Genomic DNA, 20,308 nt, shown 5'->3' with positions numbered 1-20,308 from the left:
GCTTAGGCTCCTGGCCAATTATGTGGATGCTAATTATGAAGGAAATTGAGATTTTGTTATGCGTTTGTTAGCCTGTGATATCCAGCTGTGAACGTTGATGACTCTTCGTGCTGTACTTGGCTGGATAGTCTGGAAAATGTATCTGTGAGTATTAAATATAAAGTATCAAGTTCAAGTGCTATGCTAAGCTTGAAGTCATCGTGGATGGATTTGAAATGGCCCCAATTAATTTTGTTGATTCACATTCCTGGTCTTATTGTGCATGATTCATTAGAGCCTTTGCAATTACCTCCCTCTTGAAGCTGGAATACAATATTCAAATCTGAGCACTTTCAACACTAGACATCACTTGTTGACTTTGAAAGTGGTTTCAGAGGAAAAACTATGCATCGTAAAATAAGTGACTGAGGATGACGCACTACCAGACTTTCAACTCGTTCTGAACACAACAAACTCATGCAGAAAAGTGCACCTCATTGCTAGGAAACACATGATAACTGAAAACTATATGTGTTCTAAAATCATCTCAACATGTTTTATGTCCTCTGACTGGCTGGAATCATAGTCTGAAACTAAAATAAACAGAGTCTGTGCCCATCATACCTATTTTCTGTGAGATATGTCAATTCCAACTGACCAAAATCTGCAGACTGACTCTGACTTTTGGTGGACTCCTCCAAGTCGTGTAGTTTAAAAAGTCTAAATTTTAGTCTGACGTGTCCTAAGTGTCAGTGACCACACACACACACACACACACACACACACACACACACACACACACACACACACACACACACACACAGACACAGACAGTGTTGGAGAAAGTTACTTTTATAAGTAATGCTTTCCAAACCTTTACAAACCTATTTAATTGTTGCGGGTTTCAGTAATTGCGTAATTTTAAAAAAGTAACAGAAATTATGTTGTAAATTAAAAGTAATGCGCTACCTTACTAGTTACTTGAATAAAGTAATCTGATTACGTAACTCATGTTAATTGTAATGCTGTCATCGTGTGTGTGTGTGTGTGTGTGTGTGTGTGTGTGTGTGTGTGTGTGTGTGTGTGTGTGTGTGTGTGTGTGTGTGTGTGTGTGTGCGTGTGCGTGTGCGTGTGTGTGTGTGTGTGCGTGTGTGTGTGTAAAGTCTCACTCAACATTTTTAAAAATACTGTTTACTTAGAAATGTTGCAAAATTAGCAGAATATGCTTCATGTTGATGTGTTTTCATTTGAATATAATATATTTAGATGTGAACTGTATCAGAGTAATAAAAAAAAATTGGATCTTTAAAAAGCTCTCTCGTGAAACTATAGGACCTTAAAAGGGTTTTTATAGGGCATCATAGGAACTATATAGGCACCTTTATTTGTTTTGAACTGAACTGATGCTATAGACTCCGTGTACCATGGTACATTTCTCAGTGTAGCCAGAATGTATGTTATTTCCTGCATGTGAACTGTCTGTATGTGTGTTTATTCCAGGTCTCTACTCTGTTTGTTTATAAGGTAATTAGAGATCTCTCAAAGCCCAGCAAGTGGGGCTGAGGTCACGCTAATCCAGACCTGATTTTCTCCTGGTAACCGGATCCCCATCCGCGTGGGAAATTAAATAAACACAGCATTAGGAAAGCACAGGTGCTACCGTACCCACTAATAACATCTGACAGTCAAGTAAAATCTCTGTTTAAAAGCGAATGTGACTCACTGATAATGCACCTGTTTTTATTTGGATAATTTTCATAATTTTCATCTATCATTTAGCAGAGGCTGAAAAAATAATAAACGTTTCCTTTTCCACACTAATGTATCTAAACAAAACCCTCCCTGCTCATTTTTTTGCTGTCCTGCTGTAAGCCCTTTTAACGTGCCAGAAAAACTCTACTTTTCCTTTTCATCTGCGAGTAAATGCACCTGCTCTGTGAGGACTAAAATGCTCTCAGGAGTCGAGACCAGGTGCTTAAGTTTGTGAACAGGGCTCAAGGGGAACGTTCCAAATGGAGTAGGATTTGTGTTAATCAATAGGTGATATTGAATAAATGTGACAAGACTTCTTTTCTTCCATTCACTTACAAAGATCTGTGTTGACCCTTGTGTCACTGCATGCTAATTCTTTTTCTTTCACTTTTTCTCTTATATAACATTGATTTGGTTAGAAGTCTGGTTGTGATTCAACCTGAACCAATGCATTTTATCCGTATTAAAACCTCCTGAGGTTGGGTTAACATTTGGATCCTCCCCTCCTGAGACGTGTACACTATTGGAGCGATCGGACCACACTGCAGTGCCTCACATCCTCCTCTGCTCTTCAATGTGATCTTATCTTTACAATCTGGCCCCTAGAGGATGTTAAATTGTAAATTATGTAACAGCCTGCAGTGGCATGGCATTCTGGAATAATAATCTACTGCGTGAAAACATCTGTGTGAAAGAAGGTCCCACAAAAAAATCTGAGCAATTGTAGTAACTTATCCTAATCCATTGAAATATAGTTTCACTCAGTTGATCAGGTTCAATGCAGAAATAAAATTAAATACAATTTTGGATTTCTTTGATTAGCTTTTGGTGGCTTTAATATGATGAGTGCATAGTTAAGTATATTGTCTTTTCCAGGCTTTCCATGTTTTCACTGTTTTACAGTAGGGGCACTATGGCACATCTTCTGAAAAAGTACTGAATATCCTGATCAAGACACAGGCATTGAAGAAGCAGAAACATGTAATATCATATGTAAGCTGATGCAAATGTAAAATAATGCGATCATCAACATTAAACTGCATATAAATCAAAACAGCCTAATGTTACCAAATGAAATGCCGACCCAGAACAAACTATAGGACTTTAAAGCGTTGGGCGTGTTGATGGACTTGATCTACTCCATCTGTTTTGATTATCGTTCTGGATCCGACCTGAATGTAGTCTTTGAGAGTAGTCTTGAATCGTCTTTAATCAGCTTTTTGCTAGAAATGTTGCTTTTTTATGAAACTTACCCACATTCAAGTGTTGATAAAAAGGAATGTATGAAGCTAGAATAAAACAGGGCTGTTGTTTTTTAAAAGCAGAGGGTCTGTTCTTTCTGTGCATGTTCAGATATTCATACAACAAAATATTCTGGGGGGCCATGAAGCTTTATGTGAAAATGATTTTAAAAAATGCTGGTGGGGCTGACAACTTTTTTCTAAAATGCTGGCAAGGAAAGAGTTAAAGCAACACTAACTAAGATTTTTTACCTTAAAATAATGTTTCCAAAATCGTTTCAGTGGTTCATCAAGTCGTGACATGGTGAAATGCACTTATGTCACAGCTTTGCGGTCCTTTATCTGATATATCCACGCTATGGCCAGATCGGGTCGCGTTTCTGTAGTTCTAATGAGACATAAGAAAACTACTAATTTGAATTGCTTTACGGCAAGCGTTACAATTGCTACAATTGCTCGTTTGTGATGTCGCAATACATCATACTTTCATAAAATCATGCATCATACTCTACCTTGTCTGTGGCCATTGTTGATTCCAAAGCCGGTGCTGGATAAACAGAGAGCATGTGCGTGCGCGTGCGACAGTAGGCTGCGGTAGGCTAAATTATTTACGACAGCGGTAATGGACAATTCTGCTTCCAACCTGTAGGGCGACCGCAGAGGAAAAGTTACTTGGTGTTGCTTTAAGAAGAACCATTTTAAAGGGGTCATATCAAATTAAGTTGTCTCTGATCTTTTGAAATAAGAGTTTGATGTAATATTAAAACATATTGTAACTTTCAGAGCTCAAAACTTCCTCTCCAGTCCAAAAAGATCTGGGTTTTTTTACTAAACTTAACTGAAAAAATTGTTCTGAACCTTCACAACTTTCTGACATTGGACAGATCTCACATCTATGAAAGCTACGGATCTCAAATCTATGAAACCTTTTTTTTCTTGTAATTGCAAGTTTATTTCCCACAATCCCAAGATTTGCGAATTATAAAATCGCAATTGCAATGAAAAAAGTCAGAATAGCAATTGCGAGGGGGAAAGAAAAGTCAAAAAAAAAAGAGCATTTTGTGTGTCACATTTACTTATTTTACATTTTTATTCCGTGGCAGAAAAATGCTTCCATACACATCAGTGCTGCTGTGTTTAGAAATATAAATCTTTTCAAATCGTGTAATCCTTTGCTTTGTGTAGCACCTCCCATTTTGAGTATCCTTTTGAAAGGTTTTCAGTGTTAAAGGGGCATTCGGCAACCCTAGCTATTTCTTCGCTGATTTTCACTTTTATTGTCGCATGTTTTATCAACGAGCTCCCCCTACAGCTGTGAGGCTTATATTTCACAACAATGTCGTAAAAAAAACTCACTTGCGGCAGCCTTCTCCCCCTTTCTACCGCTACTCATGTGCATTTGTTTATTATCGGAGCCGGCCAACTTTATCGTGTGGAGCTATGTCTACCGAGGTGGGTAATACATCATACACATTGAGGGCGGCGTGTGTGTTTATGTCGAATTGCCATAAAGCAGTTTGTGTTTCTCGCTCGTTCTCGCTTCTCACGAGACTTCCTTTTTCTAATATACCGGGATGTTAATCCTCATGTTGGAAGGTTGGTTTTCCACCTAGGAACATTGGGGGGAGCGAGGAAAGTCACCATTCTCACCAGAACAGGTTACTAAACCATCCACATGATTTCTAAACGGTTTTATTAAGCTGAAATAGTTGCTGAATGCCCATTTGAGAAGAATAATTCCCTTAACTTCATATTATATAATCAGACATTTATAGATTTATAGTATTTTTTCATAGTTTTTGTAGTATTTATTTTATGTATAGGTGCTTAATATTGTGAAACTTATCTCAGAAGCATGTGTCTAATTTCCTTCATGAAGACTCCAGTAGGCTGGAGTGTCTCTCAAAGGTCCTGTCATGGGAAATGGTCATTCTAGAGATTCTGGCCTTTATCAGGCTGTCAGGCTTTAACCACTCTGCCAGATACGCCACTAATATGGGGAGTGATTCAAATGATTTACATTAATATGTGTCATGTTTTTTTAATCCTAGTGCTATTGACCTGATCTTTGGAAAAAAGTCTATTTTTTCCCCCACTGATTTTGTAATTTGCCGTTAATCTGTACAGTGGATGTTATTCAGAAACAGACCTGAACACTTAGACTGCAAAGAATCATGAATGGTGTTGTGTTTTCAAGCTTTTGAGATTAAACCAGCACTGTGTCACACAGATTATGAATCGGTGTAAGTAGCAATAGTCTATATAAGACGTCAGAACAGAACATCTGGGGTTGCTCAAGGCAAAATATTATAGTCCTTGTGAAGTTTTGTATATTTACATGGTTTTGGATTGTGTGATGTATACAGTATAGCTTGGATTTGTGTTTGAACATTTCTGGCTCTGTTTAGATCATTATGAGATTTTGTCCAGCTGGATTTCATGTTCTCCTGTACATTGAGTCTGCCGAATTATTCATATTAATGACGCATGCACTAATAAATACTTTCATGCAGTCCAGATTTTGTTTCTTGATGCCTCATTTGCATGCCTCATATCTTATAACATCCAATACATTTCAAAACTAAAATAAAGGGTAAATAAAGATATCATTAATACTATGATTATGATAACCTAAATACATAATTACAAAAATAAAAATAATCATGATAGGTTTCAAAGTTTGTGTTTTATATGAGTTTTTAAGAGATAATAAAAAAAAACTAAAGTTGTGAATATGAATATTTGTGAACACCAGATGGATGGAACCCTGAGAGTAAACAGCTCAGAGAGTCAATAAACAAAGTTTTAAAAATATTTTTGGAAAGCTTACCCTAGCAGACACCGGTCCAGGGTCAGTTCTGGCTGTTCTCCTTTCTGAGTTTTGCGTGTTTGTTAAGATTGGGACATATTAGAGTTTGTCTATTTGTGGAGGATCAGGGTGGTTTTGGTGTCCGCATACCATAAAACGATTTTCTCTTTTGGATCTCTATGCACCTAAACCTACATCCTGACTATACTGTACTGTATGTGTTTGTGGAAGTTCTTGGAATTTCAATTACATACTTTAGTATACTTATAAATCTGAGCACATTGTTGAGATATCTTCTGATAGGAGATACATGTAAGATGATATTACTTGATGATATATTTTTTCTTTTTTTCTGAAAATCTCCAATTGCACTTAATTAATTAAACTTATCGCATTTGCATGCCTTGTTTATGTTTCTATAGCAGTGTGCATATGCATGTGTGAGTGAGTGTCTGTGTGTACATGACTGCAAACATACGTCGAAGTGTGAAAATCGCCTCCACCTCGTTCAGCTCTCATACCCATCATCACCTCCCAAAGCAGGAGATTTGTGCCTGCTCAGCCCTCCTCTTCCACTTCTCAGTGCTTCCTCCCCATGGACTCTCTCCATTTCTGCTGTTTTTCACCATAAATGTGAGTTACGGCACTTGTGTGGCACTGCACAGTAGATTTGACAGCTCTGCGTTTTAGTGTGGGCCACCTTAATACATATATTACAGAAAAAGAAACATTTATTTGTGTTTTCTTTTTTTAGTTCTTTTAATTAGCACATAGGCTAGATAAACATCCATTAAAAGGTTAAAGGTTCTCCTATCGCATCATGATACCTTAAAAGGTCTTCTATGACATAAGAAAACATTAAAGATTATATTATGTCATCAAAGTTCTTTTAAAGGTTATTGTATCGCATCATGATTTCAAAATGTTCTCCTATGACATCATGATTCACTTAAAATCACTTTTGAAACCTTCATTTAGAGTCTAGAAAGGAACAAACTCCAGTCAAGGTATCTGCAGCCTGAATGCTAAAGTTTCTTGTTAGTGTGGGAAAATTCTTTATCTTGGAGGGGACTCCAAAGACACACATTAGTTCTGGGCAACATGCGGCAGAAAAAAATGGTGTGATGTGGAAAAAGACTGCAAGTTTTGTCTGAAAACAAGCTAATGTAGTCTGTGTTTCAAGTCTATTAAGTTCAGTGCCAAGTTGTGGGTACTGATTTTTTAATAATGATCTGTTATTTCTCCTCTTCTCATTTAAAATATTAAATAATCACATTTTGTAATGTCATTTCCATTAAGGAATATCATATGGTTTCATGTAGCTGAAGTATGTTATTATGTGTATTTATTATTAGGGTTTGGGTTTAGGGTTTGGGTTTAATATTAGTTTGTGTGTGAGAGAGAGATTGTGGTTCCCAATATTTAATCTTGAACATCAAACAAACAATAAAGTTTTTTCTGTGTGAATCAGACCACCTGAACAGCTCCCATGATTCAAACCATACTAGCTTGTAGCTCAGCTCAGACCTCGTACTCTGTATGCGGCTGTAAAAGTGATTGTGTGGAAATATATTAGCTGTTTTTGTTCTTATTAACTTGTAAACTAGTGCATTAAAATTTTTACCATGCTGATATCCTTTTTAATATGCACTATTTAAACATTTTTGATCAGTTTGCTTCCAGCATAGACCAACAGAGCTTACTCTGGCAGACTAGACTAAACAGTTCCACAAAATTTGTGAGTAATACGGTTGGAAAGGATTATTGCCATTACTTAATATTCAAATTCCATTTCCCCCCTGTTGTATTTTTGATTTTATTTATTTATTTATTTTTTTCATTTTTTGAGCATTGAAACATTTGGGAATCATTGTAGCATAGTCTGGAACTGAATCATTTCTGTTAGTGCTTATGAGTTGTTCCCTTGTCATTCCGAAAATGGAACTTCTCCACAATAACCACTTAGAGAGGAAAAAGGTTGGGGGGAATTTTATTGTCTGAGTTTTCCATCATTGTCCAGAAAAAACTAAATTTTTCCTTCTAATCTTTTGTTTGTCTGTCTCGTATTGTGGGCATGGATATCACATTAAATCAGATTAGGAAAATCATAAAAACAGACACATTTGCACACTTTTGTTTCAGACTGGATTTTAAACTCTGTTCTGGCTTGAAGTTATTGTTATTTCTCATCTATTAAGTTGAATAAAACCATAACTTTGAGTATTAAACTCATGTGTTTGACCCGTCCCAGCAAGACTTTGGATTTACAAAGACGGTGCACTAGTATTATTATGAATGGGAGAAAGTACTACTCAAAAATATGGAGGAATAAGTTCCGCCTTCTAAATAAAAGAGCCAATCGTCAATTGGCAAAGTCATTATTTCAGCTGCTGTTAGAAGCTCTGGTTGCTACTGAAACAGTGTTCAGAGATGCGCACTTATGACTGTACATGCGCATTGGCTGGTCCAGCCTGAAAAATTCAATTTTTTTTTAGGTCATAATTTGAGCATTTAGAAACAACATTTCTGAGACTTCAGGATAGGTTGAAAGTGAACAAAAGAGATTAAAACACCAGGGGTAAACGGGTATTTGTCAGCCTCATCTGATTGTGATCCGATCGACCAAAACATTCTCAAAAACAGGGCCTTATTGTCAATGTTGAAAACAGTTTTGCTGCTTAATGTTGTTGTGGAAACGGTGATACATTTTTCAGGATTCATTAATGAATGGAAAGTTCAAAAGAACAATATTAATTAGAAATAGAAATATTTTGTAACTTTCTTGGGCCAGATTTACTAACAGCTTGCACCAACGCAAACCATCTTTTGGCGATAAAGTGGAAAACTATGGCTCAAAAAGGCATGGACATGGTTATTGTTTCGGCTGACCTTATTGCAGATGCATTTGTAGGAGTTTCCCTTTCAGATGCAGTATTTAAATTAATCATACAAGGTGATTAACTATGGTTTGCACTAGTCAATTTACTGGTATTTGCACAATTTACTGCCCAAATAATAGTGATGTAGTATGTAGACCGATTTCTGCTTTCTCGGACTCGTCTCGGACTTGTTCCTTTAAAGACTCGGTCTTGACTCGAACTCGACCCTTCAAAGTCTCGGTCTTGATTCGGACTCGGCATAGGCGGTCTCGTCTCCATCACTAGTTATGGGGGAATAAAGTTTTAAAAGATACTGAATTCGAGTGTATTGTCAAAATATTTAAAATTGGGAAATATTAGAAAATGTTATAAAGTAGCTAAGCCTACTAATTTAGACACGCCACTAGAAAATGTTAATTTGCTCTGCATGTCCTAACTATGATTAAAAAAGTCAGGGTGGGCTTAACATGTTGATGACAGAGCAGCACTGTTGAAGCATTTTAGAAAAATAGGCAGAAGATGATGCATGTGGTAGGGATTTTTTTAATGATAGTAAAAGCATAGTCCATATTAATCACTACCACATAAAACATGTCTTTAACCAGACACTAATTTGCGCTGCTCTTGGTAGATTGCGTTAGTCATTATGGAAATGCTTCGGCTGCATTTGTGTTCTTTAATTTATGTCGTCAGTAGATCACGTGCTGAACTTTCCACTAACATCTGTGCTTTTTTGGAATTGCGCTCTCACACTAATTTGCCCTGTTTAGTAAGTCTGGCCCTAAATGTCATTCTTAAAAAACAATCTTACTAACCCTAAACTTTTGAACAGTAGTGTAGCATCATCCTGGCAACCATACACATCGCCCTAGCGTCAAGGGTAAGCCTTAATCATACTTTAAAGAAAATTTAACATTTTCTCTGTCATTTCTTCTCTCTTTCAGAAAGAAGTGCTGTGAAGGATTTAAGTTTGTACTGGGCCAGTGTATTCCAGAAGGTAAGACCTCTTTCCCTCTCTCTCTCTCTCTCTCTACCCACACTAGACTCCTCTGGGTTGAATTTGCTCTGATATTTCTGGACGGGTTTTCCCTCGTCTCCCATTAGGGTTCTAAACAAAATCATTCCTTTTGGACATAACTCAGCGGGTGCTTTTAATGTTGTTTTAACATTTCCAGCACACCTTAAAGATCTTGGCAGAGTTTCCCAACCAGTAACGATATCTTGATTACCTCGTGTGTATTTTTATAGTGGGAACAGGTCTGTATATTAGCTTATGAATACAGTAATGTACTTCTCGATCTTTGGTTGAGGGGTTCAAACCACTAACAAGTTTTTACTCGTAACTGTCAAATAAAAGCATGCAATTAAATTGTCTTCGTTCTGCGGTTCGCCCTGCCACATTGAGAGGGTGTATATTGGTCTCTGAAACGGCCCTTTGAGACAGTCTAGAGCTTGTTTTTAAAGTATTTTTTCTTTTTTTTATGCTGTTTATGTTCTCTGGTGTCCTCACCTGCCCCCTCTCCACTGATGAGAAACACATAAAGTACCGGTTGAGAATGGACACACATTTCCCTGACTCACACAGCACTTCATGCTGTGACTGAGATGGATTTGGCTCTTCCAGGATAAATCGTGGAATAAGGAAAAGATGCGAGAATTCTTGGGCTGGAACTTGCAGTACTGGCTTCCTAGACCTCTACTAGTTAAAATTCTGAAGGGAAAAGATTTGAAGTAGCACATTTGCATATGATTTCGGAAATTACAGCGATATTGTGTTTTTGTTTTATAGGATTTATGTTTGTAATCATGTGCTTTCCTCTCTTGCTGTGTTTATATTTATTTGTTTGTTTGTGGGTGTGTTTGTATATACAGACTATGATGTGTGTGCCGGCGCTCCATGTGAACAGCAGTGTACCGATCATTTTGGCCGTGTGGTGTGCACCTGTTACTCTGGGTACCGCTATGACCGGGAACGACATAGAAACCGTGAGAAGCCGTACTGCCTGGGTAAGATTTTACTCTTATTTAAATTAATATATTGATAAAAGTGTACTTAGAGAATATTCAAATACAGAGAGTGGTAGAGTTTGGTAATAATTGAAATGTTCCAGAGAACAATTCACAGATTTTACAGTGCAAATGCTGCAAATTTGTAAATGCATCAATCATAAACAAGAAAAAAAACTTTCATTTATTTTTTATTTTTATTGAGACTAATGTACATACTCCCATTTTAGGGCCAGGTTTACTAAACAGGGCGCATTAGCGTGAGAAAAAAGTTCCAAAAAAGTGCAGATGTTAGTGGAAAGTTTAGCGCATGATCTACTGACAACGAGCAAATTAACGAACACAAATGCAACCGGAGCATTTCCATAATGACCAATGCAATCTACCAAGAGCAACACAAATTGAAGTCTGGTTTAAGACATGCTTTTTTGGGGGCGGTAAATAATGGCGCTAATACCAGTAAGTTAAGTAGAGCAAGCCTTAGTAAATCACCTCGCATGATTCATTTAAATATTCTCCTTCCATAAATGTTGCATCTGAAAGGGAAACTCCTACAAATGCATCTGCAATAAGGTCAGCTGCAAAAATAACCCTGTCCACAGCTTTTCAGCACTCATTTTTCACTGCGTGTCTTTAGTATATCCTGAAAGTAGTTTTTAAACGCCAAAAGAGGGTTTGTGGACACGCTGTTTATAAATTATTATTAATTTTTATTATATTTTTACCATTAAAATTTCTCATTAAACTTTGCATTTGCATGTGTTCCTGTTCCTTTTATATGGTTTTGAGACTCTAATATACATGTACCCATTTCATTTTTATTTTATTTTTATATATTCTTAAACTGTAAAATTGTAATAAATGAATAATTATAACAATAGGGCATCTTTAAAAAATTCTAAAGGTTTGTCATTTTAATTTATTTTGACACCCATGAACCCTAATATCACACTCTTAGAAAAAAAAGGTTCAATTGGGGTTCTATATAGAACCCTAGAGTTATTGATTTTTTTTTTCTAGTGAAGTATGTTACTTGCCATTTCATTCATAACATTTAATTACAATTAAAAATTAATTAAAACATAATTGTGATCCTGTGATATGAACGATCAATTTCAAGTTCTATAAAGAACCTTTTCTTTGCTGCTGTAAAATTTGTTTTTCAAAAGAAGACTTTAAACTTGTAATTGGATTAAGATGTTTTGAATTTGTACTTGTTTGATCATATATTTAACCGTATGAAGATGTTAGTACCCTCTATAAGTTGTTTTTAGTTTATGGGGCTTGATTTCTCAATGTTTCTTTAATATCAGCGTGAGTGTTTCTTAAAGGGTCCGACCTCCCAGACTGCTGAAGTGTTGATTTGATGGGAGTCAATATCACAGAATGGGCTGATATCACAGAAGCGCTCTGTATTAGCAAATACACGTCTTTTGCGCTTTGCCAACTTTCCATCCCTCACACTTTCACTCTCTGTTCTTGCGTCAGACATTGATGAATGTGCCAACAATAACGAGACGGTGTGCTCACAGATCTGTGTGAACACCCCCGGCAGCTACCAGTGTGAGTGCGAGAGGGGCTTCTACTTAGAGGATGATGGGAAAACATGCACCAAGGGCGAGAGAGGTGAGTGTGTGCTCTGGATCTTTGGTTGTATTTCTCAACAAAGATCTTTATTCTATTAGTTTCCTTGCTCTCTCTTTTGGAATTAGTTTTTCTACTTTTCTTCTGTACTTTTGTGTTTGTCACACTTGTTTTGGACCCATTTGTTAAATTCATTAATGGCCCTCACTGTATACTTGTACAGACCCCCTCCTTGATAAAAATGATTAATTGCCCAAATTAAGTACTTCACGACCTGTAATCCTGAAGCAAGGTCTAGAGAAGTTCTTGTTCGTTTGTAAAGATAAATCAACTTGGCAGTCAAATAATTTTCTGATAACCTTTGAATTTAACATATCTGTATGCTTATTTTTAAGTTATTGTTATTGTTAGTAGTTTTATGTTGAATCATCTTGGTTAATTTGATTGGAGGATTTGCCATACTTTGTGGGATTGTAGTTCATTTCCAAAGTTTTTCTGTGCGATTTTTGTTCAGTTTGAGAACCACTTTCCTGTTGGAAGCTGCTTTTGCAAATCTCACAGTTCTGCTCTGATTCGCCAATGCATTTCCAACAAACAACAGAAATGGAGCACGGAAAAGACGAATCGCTGCTGTGTGAGGTTTTAAATAGAACAAGGAAAACCAGAGATATTCGTTTTCCTGTCTGGGCCTGACAATCCATGCACAGATCTCTCTATCACACAGGTGTGGAAAGGATTGAGGGCAGTCAAAATGCTCTGACTGGTCATGGATGCATCATTAAACTTTAAGGTCTGATTGTAGCAATGCAAATGCAAGCAGAGATTTGAAGAAAATAAGCCAAGTGGAAAGGGTGGATGCTAAATTTTAAGTTTCCTTTGTATCTGAATAATGTCATGGAATTGGAACTTTGCATGTGTACATGTTCCTTGTTCCTGGCTTTGGTTGCATACCAAGAACATCATAAGTGCATGTCAGATATGGCTTAACTCTTAATCACCTCACTATTTACAAAAAAATCCATTCTGCAGCCTCTTCTGCTTTGACATATTTATAAGACATTGCTTCCTGCCTCCCTGCAGGAAGTCCACTGACCCATTGCGGTTAATGACTTTGGACACCAGCTAGCGGTTAGCATTAGCATCAATCACTTCCTCTTCTCCTCTCCTCTGTCCATCTATCTTTTTGGCTTTCTTGTGGAGCGTGTCAGTCTGTCAGAGTTTCCTGTGTGCTGTTTCCTCTCTTTTGGGTCAGTTTGAGTGCAAAACGAGATGACCTTTTGGGGCATTCAAGGATGCAACAACCCAGATGTACAAAAAAGAATTCTGAGAATTCCAGAACACTGAGATTACAGTGTGTGGATCAGATGAGGTTATCAGCTATCAGTCAAACTAAGCTGTTGGAGATTGTGATATAACTCAGCTGAATTTAGGCAGGAATGTCCTGAGCTAGTACAATTCTGATGATGCCTGTACAGAGTGAGCCTCTATTATGACCTTGAATAAGACTTAAAGTTCGTCTGTAGTCAATATTTGTATCCCTTAAAACTCATCTTTGATCACCAAACTGACATATTTAAATGTTTTTTTCCATGAAAAAAAAAATCTTCATGCCTTAAAATAGCTTGATTGTAACTCTACACCCTTGCCTCATTTAGTATACGTGGTTCTATGAATATGCAAAAAACTTTTAATGCGCTGTAACTGTAAAAGTTATTTTATTTTATTTTAATATAATAGAAAAAAATAAAAGCCCACTTAAGTATACTTACTTAGAGTAGTGTTTCTTGACTGTTTCATAACACACTTACAGTAAGCACTTTTATAATGTAAAATTAATAGTTTTACTTTAAAGTACATTTTAAATCATTGCTTTTATAATCTGTTGCCATGCTTTAAAGAAGTACACTTATTTTAATGTGTTGACTAACATATAAAAGCACATGTAAAGTACTTGATTATATACATAAATTTTAAATGTACTAAATTGTAACTTATATAAATATAATATACAAATATAATAATTACAAATAGACAATATTCAATAGAAATTACATTAAAGCATATTTTAGTTTACCATAAAAGCTTTTCAGCACAATCGGCATTACACTTTTACCATATTCCAAAGACAATAGAAGTAATTATGAATTTACATATAAATGCCTGCTTAAGTGCATCTTAAAAGCACTAATTGCATTTAATATACTGTAAATGTAAACTAATACATTTTAACTTAATTTTTAACATGCAATAAGTGTCCGAAAACAGTCACATTCAGTTTGCACTAGTATATTCTTTTGAAGTAGATTATTTACATAAGTACTCCTTTTTTCGAAAGAATGCTTAAGTCTACTTCTTTTTCACAAGGCTTGACAGTTGATTTCATTAAAATTTGGTGTTCGCAAATTGCTAAGCTAATGGTGCAAAGCTCTAAGCATAAAAATACATACACAAAAAAATGGGTAAAATTTTACTTTTTTTATGAGTTTGAATTGCTTCCATTGAGAACTTTTTTATTTCATGAAATATGTGTATTGATAATCAACAGTTCCCTCAACTCGTCTGCCATCATGGATGGATTCTTTTCACTGAGCTTCAATTTATTTTGGTTTTGTCCAACAACCTTTCTTAAATTCCACATGCATGTTGTCTCTTTTCAGCTCCGCTGTTTGAGAAGTCAGACAATGTCATGAAAGAGGGAACGTGTTCGGCCACATGTGAAGACTTCCATCAGATGAAGATGACTGTTCTCCAACTCAAACAGAAGGTACACTATTCCAGTTTCACCTGCAGGGCTTATTCATTAAAACAAGCAGCAGATTTCTTTTTATATGCATGTCCTAATCCGTAGACTTAAGCCGACCCAACGAGAACCTACCTGCCAACATTTCACGAGCAAGTCAGAGTCAGGTTATACAGGTCTTCAGGGATGTGTTGGCGACTTTATAGGCGAAATAAAAAGTGCTAAAACATGGCCCAAATGGCTGAGCGATCTGGTAGTGGGACTTATGTCTGTCCTTGCTGCAGGCTAGTAAACCATGTTGAAGGCAGTGATGCGGTTTAGACGGGCTGAGGGCACAGAGTCAGTGTTCTGCAGTCAGAGCGAGACTGTCAACAAATCTACTCAGCACCCTCATGGTCACAGCTTGATATATAGCTCTTGTGTGTGTGGTCCAAAAGACTGTGAGGGAGAGACTGAGAGAGTAAAAAACGTGGTGAACTGGTAAGAGTGAGGCAAAAGGTTTAGTTCTATGAGAAGGGGATGTAAAAAAAGTATATCTTTTTTTTATAACTGTTATCAACATTGATAATTATAAGAAATGTTTTTTGAGCAGCAAATCAGCATTTAAGAATGATTTCTGAAGGATCATGTGACACTGAAGACTGAAGTAATGATGCTGAAAATTCAGCTTTGCCATCACAGTAATAAATTATATTTTAAAATATATAAAAAAAGAAAACATTTATTTTAAATTGAAAGATATTTCACAATATTACTGCTAATATTGTATTTTTGATTAAATAAATGCAGCCTAGGTGAGCAAAAAAGACTTCTTTCAAGATTAAAAATTAAAAAAATCTTACACTACCATTTAAAAGTTTGTGATCGGTGTGTAATTCAATACTGAACAGTATCATTAAAATATATTTGAAGTCAAACTGTCAAAATGTACTTTTTCCTCTTTAGAATATTGTGTGATTACCAAATTTATGAGGTTATATGACGGTTAGGATGGTGCTTTAGGAGGTAGCTGACTATTTAGGCAGCAGTCTGCAATATTTACCTGGCTTTGAATCAGAAAAGTAGTGTTTTGGTTCAACTACAGATCTTTTTTTGCTAAAAGCACTATTCTTCACGGCACATAATTCTGCTGATCTCTCGCGGCATCATAAGTGGTTGATATTGGCACTCAGAATTGAAATATGTGCAGTCCGAGGAACCCGACACAAATCAAAACCAGAAACAATGACAAATGAGATTTAAATTGCTTGCAAAGGGCTGGACACAGACACTTGCGCAGATTTATGCGCTTGGCCTAGGGCTATATCTGCTGTGTGTGGCGAGACCTCAAAGGTCTGTGCGTGTGTGTGAGTACTGATGTCCAGAGCTCAGAGGTTAGCAGGTAATGGATACTTTTAGTTCTTTGAAGTGAAATACTCCACAAAGAACGCTTGTAAAAGACAGGCACTGATCTCAGTCCATGCACCAACCTGAATTATTCAGGGATTTCCTGTTTTTGTAAATGGCATGTACACAGATGTTACAGTTTATAGATCAGATTACATGCTCATGTTACTTTGGTTTCAATTATAATTCTCATATATACGTTATAATATCACATATTTTAGCCACTCCCTCCTGTCAGATAATGTACAGGACCTGTCATAGGTTTGGAAACATTACATTTTTTTAATGTTTTTGAAAGAAGTCTCTTATGCTCACCAAGCATTTCATTCAAAATACAGTAAAAACAGTAATATTGTAATAAAAATTTTTGTGGAAATGGTGATACTTTTTTTAGGACTCTTGTATGAATAGAAAGTTCAATTAACAGTATTTGCATTTATTACATTTATTCAAGCATTTATTAAATATAAACCTTTTGTAACATTATAATTGTCTTCACTGACACTTATGGTCAATTTACTGTATCCTTGAATGAATAAAAGATTGACTAAAAGTATTAATTTTTCTCTCTCTTTTTAATCTTAATGTTTGAATGGTATCATTGTTTCCGCAAAAAAAATTTAAGCAGATTATAATAATAAGAAATGTTTCTTGAGCAGCAAATCAGCATATTAGAATTATTTCTGAAGGATCATGTGACACTGAAGACTAATGATGCTGAAAATTCTGATTTGCATAACGGGAATAAATGACATTTTAAAATATTTTCAAATAGAAAACAATTATTTCAAATTGTAATAATATTTCACAATATTACTGTTTTTACTTTATTTTTATCAAATAAATGCAGCCTTGGTGAGCAGAAGAGACTACTTTCAAACACATGAAAAATTGTAGTTTCCGAATTTTTGTACTGTAATTGCTATCAGGTGACCGTAACATCCTTAAACATATGCTTGAAGAAATTGTTCTAACGAATTTACTCTCCGTCATATTGCTGAATAAACTTAATGTAGTTCATTCATAGTGGCATCATCATACAATATAAACAAAAGTAGTCCATATGGCTTGTTATCTATATCACTCATTCATTCATTTATTTTTTTAAACAAGTTTGTTTGTTTTTTTGCAGAAAAGAAATAACCACATTTTGGGTTTGGATCAGCATGAGAGAGAGCAAATAATAACTTCTATTGTCATTTATGGGTTTCTTTTCTGTAAAATAACTGCAGGTCTTGCATTTTTGGTTCTGTTGAGCTTTAGAACCAAAAAGCTAGTGCATGTCGTGATTCTGTTCAGTCTTATCTAGTCCTGTAATTCAAGAAACAGCAAGACCCTGGATGAACTCTCCTTTCCTTAGATTACCTTGATGCCAAGCAACACAGAGGTCAATAAGCAGATGACCAATGAAAAGATGATGATGACACACTCGTTTTTACCTGGACCTCCAGGGACACCTGGGCCTTCAGGTGAGCTTTGTTAACTTTCCTTAACTGTAACCGTCCTGCTTGCGGGATGCTTGCCGCTATTTTTTGTCAACTTTTTTCCTATTATTTATTTTAGTAATCATCATAAATTAGGTATCATTCGAAAGTGTATACACTCAGAATTCATCCTGTGAAAACCATTTTTAAATTGGACATTGCATTAGCATGAAAGCGGTACTTTAATCCCTTTTAGCGGGCTCCTTCCTCTAGACGGTGTCATGTTTCATATTATAAAATTTATTTTACCTATTTTATAATCACCTTTTTTAATCTTGACTTAACACATATCATTGCAAAGGTCTGAGACTAAATGTTCCATATTTGGTGACTGTTTTGTGATAGAAGTGATATTGTGAAAGAAATTTGTTAATATGTTACAGGAGAATGCATAAAAAATTAAATGGCATGTAGGTGTCACCTGGTGGCTAGTTTTGGTATAAATACATTTTTGTGATATCAACTTAAAATTTGGTACACAACTTAGTTAGACATATGGCTTTGATTTTATAGCAATTTTATAGAAAACTTGATTGTAACAAATATTTTGCATAAAATAAAAAAATGTTTAGTACAGTACATTTGCTTTACAGTAAATTTGAACTTCTATAACATTTACATGCTCTTTAATTTTTAATAATCTGCTGCGTGTCTTTTTTTTTAAAGATAGACCAAACTCAGGTCTTTATTCCAAAGCATCCACTTATTACAAACATTTAAGTTTATGCTCAAAAAGGGGGGGTGACAGTTATTTAGTGTTTATTTTCTCTATTAATGTAATTTCTACATTTTGCATAATGCCTTACTTCTTTAAACTGTCACTTCTTATGTTCCTCTCAGGGAGCCCAGGACCCAAAGGTTTCCCTGGCCCCCCAGGACAAATGGGGCCACCAGGTTTGCCAGGTCCCAGAGGAGACATGGGGCCCATTGGGCCCTCACCAGACCTGTCTCATATTAAACAGGGACGACGTGGCCCAATGGTACGTATCAATCCTCCTAAGTAACCAAAGAAAGAAAGCAAAGTTTTCCAGTTTTCCTCAAGTTTTGATTGTATAGAGCTGTATAGAGAACTTAGGAGTATAACACCTCACTGTCCTTCCACTGACTAAGTTTCATTGGCTTTTTGGTGGAGTCTAGTAAGTAGAGCAGTAAGCTGGTGTGTGGTGGGCATTCTGGCACAGTATGGCTGCAGTCACATCATCCAGGTGGATGCTGCTCTTTGGTGGTGGTTGAGGAGATTTCCCCTTCCATATGTAAAGCGCTTTTAGTTCCTAGAAAAGCGCTATATAATTGTAAGAAATTATTATTATTATTATTATTATAAACAACAACTGGTATGAAAAATCAGCAGTGCAGAATTGTGACGAATGTTGATCTAGAGTGACGTAAAAGTTGCATGAATTCCGATGTGACTGTTCAGACTAGGGTCGCACTCAAAACATCAGACTTGTGTCTGGTTTAGGACCACGTATGGAAGTGGCTCAAATCAGAATCGAAAAGATCAGATTCCATGTGGTTTGTGCTGTTAACAGTGTTATGCAAAAAATTTTGCCTACAGTCTGAACGTAGCCCTAGAGAGCTCACAGACCATGTACTATCAGCTATAATCAGTATCCTAAAGTGTCTGATTTGAGGACTAATGTGAACTAGTTCATTTTACTGCATCGATATTAATCATTATAATTAGCCTAGTCTTGCACTGCTCCATTTAATCCTGATGTATGTTAATTCTGTCTGTTTTGCTTCGGACACAGAGCAATGGTGTTGTTTTCCATTGCCGGTTGTCTGTGCCTCACCATCTATGAAGATAACTCGCTTTGGCTCAGCATCCATTTTGTGACATCTGGGTGGCCTGTGGGTTACATTATTGAACATCAGTCTAGTTGGGTGTCCACATTTATTATGACTAGCTAAAGGATGTACTTAAGCAGGTTCAAGGTTTTTTAATCAGTGGTGCTCGATCCTTCTCTTGGACATAATTTTCCAACTGAGGTTTAGTTCTAGCCCTACTATAACATTAAATAGTTTTTTTTTTTTTTTTGTGAAATAATCTGTAATATAATAATAATAGTAGTACTAATAGTAGTAGTCGTAGTAATAGTAGTATGTGATATATTAATTCATATTATATAGAAATATGATCAGTTTTATTTTAGAATTATTCGTTACACTTTAGTTTAGGGTCCAATTCTCACTATTAACTAGTGCATGCTAACCTTATTAATATGCATATTACTGGGATATTGGCTATTTATTAGTACTTATAAAGCACATATTAATGCCTTATTCTGCATGACCATATTCTACATCCCTTACAGCCCAATACCTAAACTTAACAACTACCTTACTAACTATTAATTAGCAGTTATTAGGAGATTATTTAGGCAAAGGATAATAGTTAATAGTTAGTTAATAGTGAGAATTGGACCCTAATCTAAAGTGTAACC

At 36.0% G+C, this 20,308-nt stretch overlaps 1 protein-coding gene across 1 annotated transcript in view; it reads left to right on the top strand.

The window, feature by feature from the left end:
- Window positions 1–20,308, top strand: part of ccbe1 (collagen and calcium binding EGF domains 1) — a 65,089-nt gene that overhangs the window by 31,945 nt on the left and 12,836 nt on the right. Inside the window, exons 4-9 of the mRNA XM_077194001.1 lie at window positions 9,605–9,657; window positions 10,533–10,667; window positions 12,156–12,293; window positions 14,909–15,015; window positions 17,738–17,846; window positions 18,702–18,841. Of these exons, the coding sequence (XP_077050116.1) occupies window positions 9,605–9,657; window positions 10,533–10,667; window positions 12,156–12,293; window positions 14,909–15,015; window positions 17,738–17,846; window positions 18,702–18,841 (682 nt within the window). The remainder of the gene's footprint in view (window positions 1–9,604; window positions 9,658–10,532; window positions 10,668–12,155; window positions 12,294–14,908; window positions 15,016–17,737; window positions 17,847–18,701; window positions 18,842–20,308) is intronic.

The sequence above is a fragment of the Siphateles boraxobius genome, unplaced genomic scaffold (genome assembly GCF_051911475.1).
Source record: "Siphateles boraxobius isolate OS27281-9 unplaced genomic scaffold, OSU_SipBor_1 11, whole genome shotgun sequence".
Lineage (NCBI taxonomy): Eukaryota > Metazoa > Chordata > Actinopteri > Cypriniformes > Leuciscidae > Siphateles > Siphateles boraxobius.
Note: the sequence above shows the minus strand (reverse complement) of the source record. Positions and strands in the feature narration are given on the sequence as shown.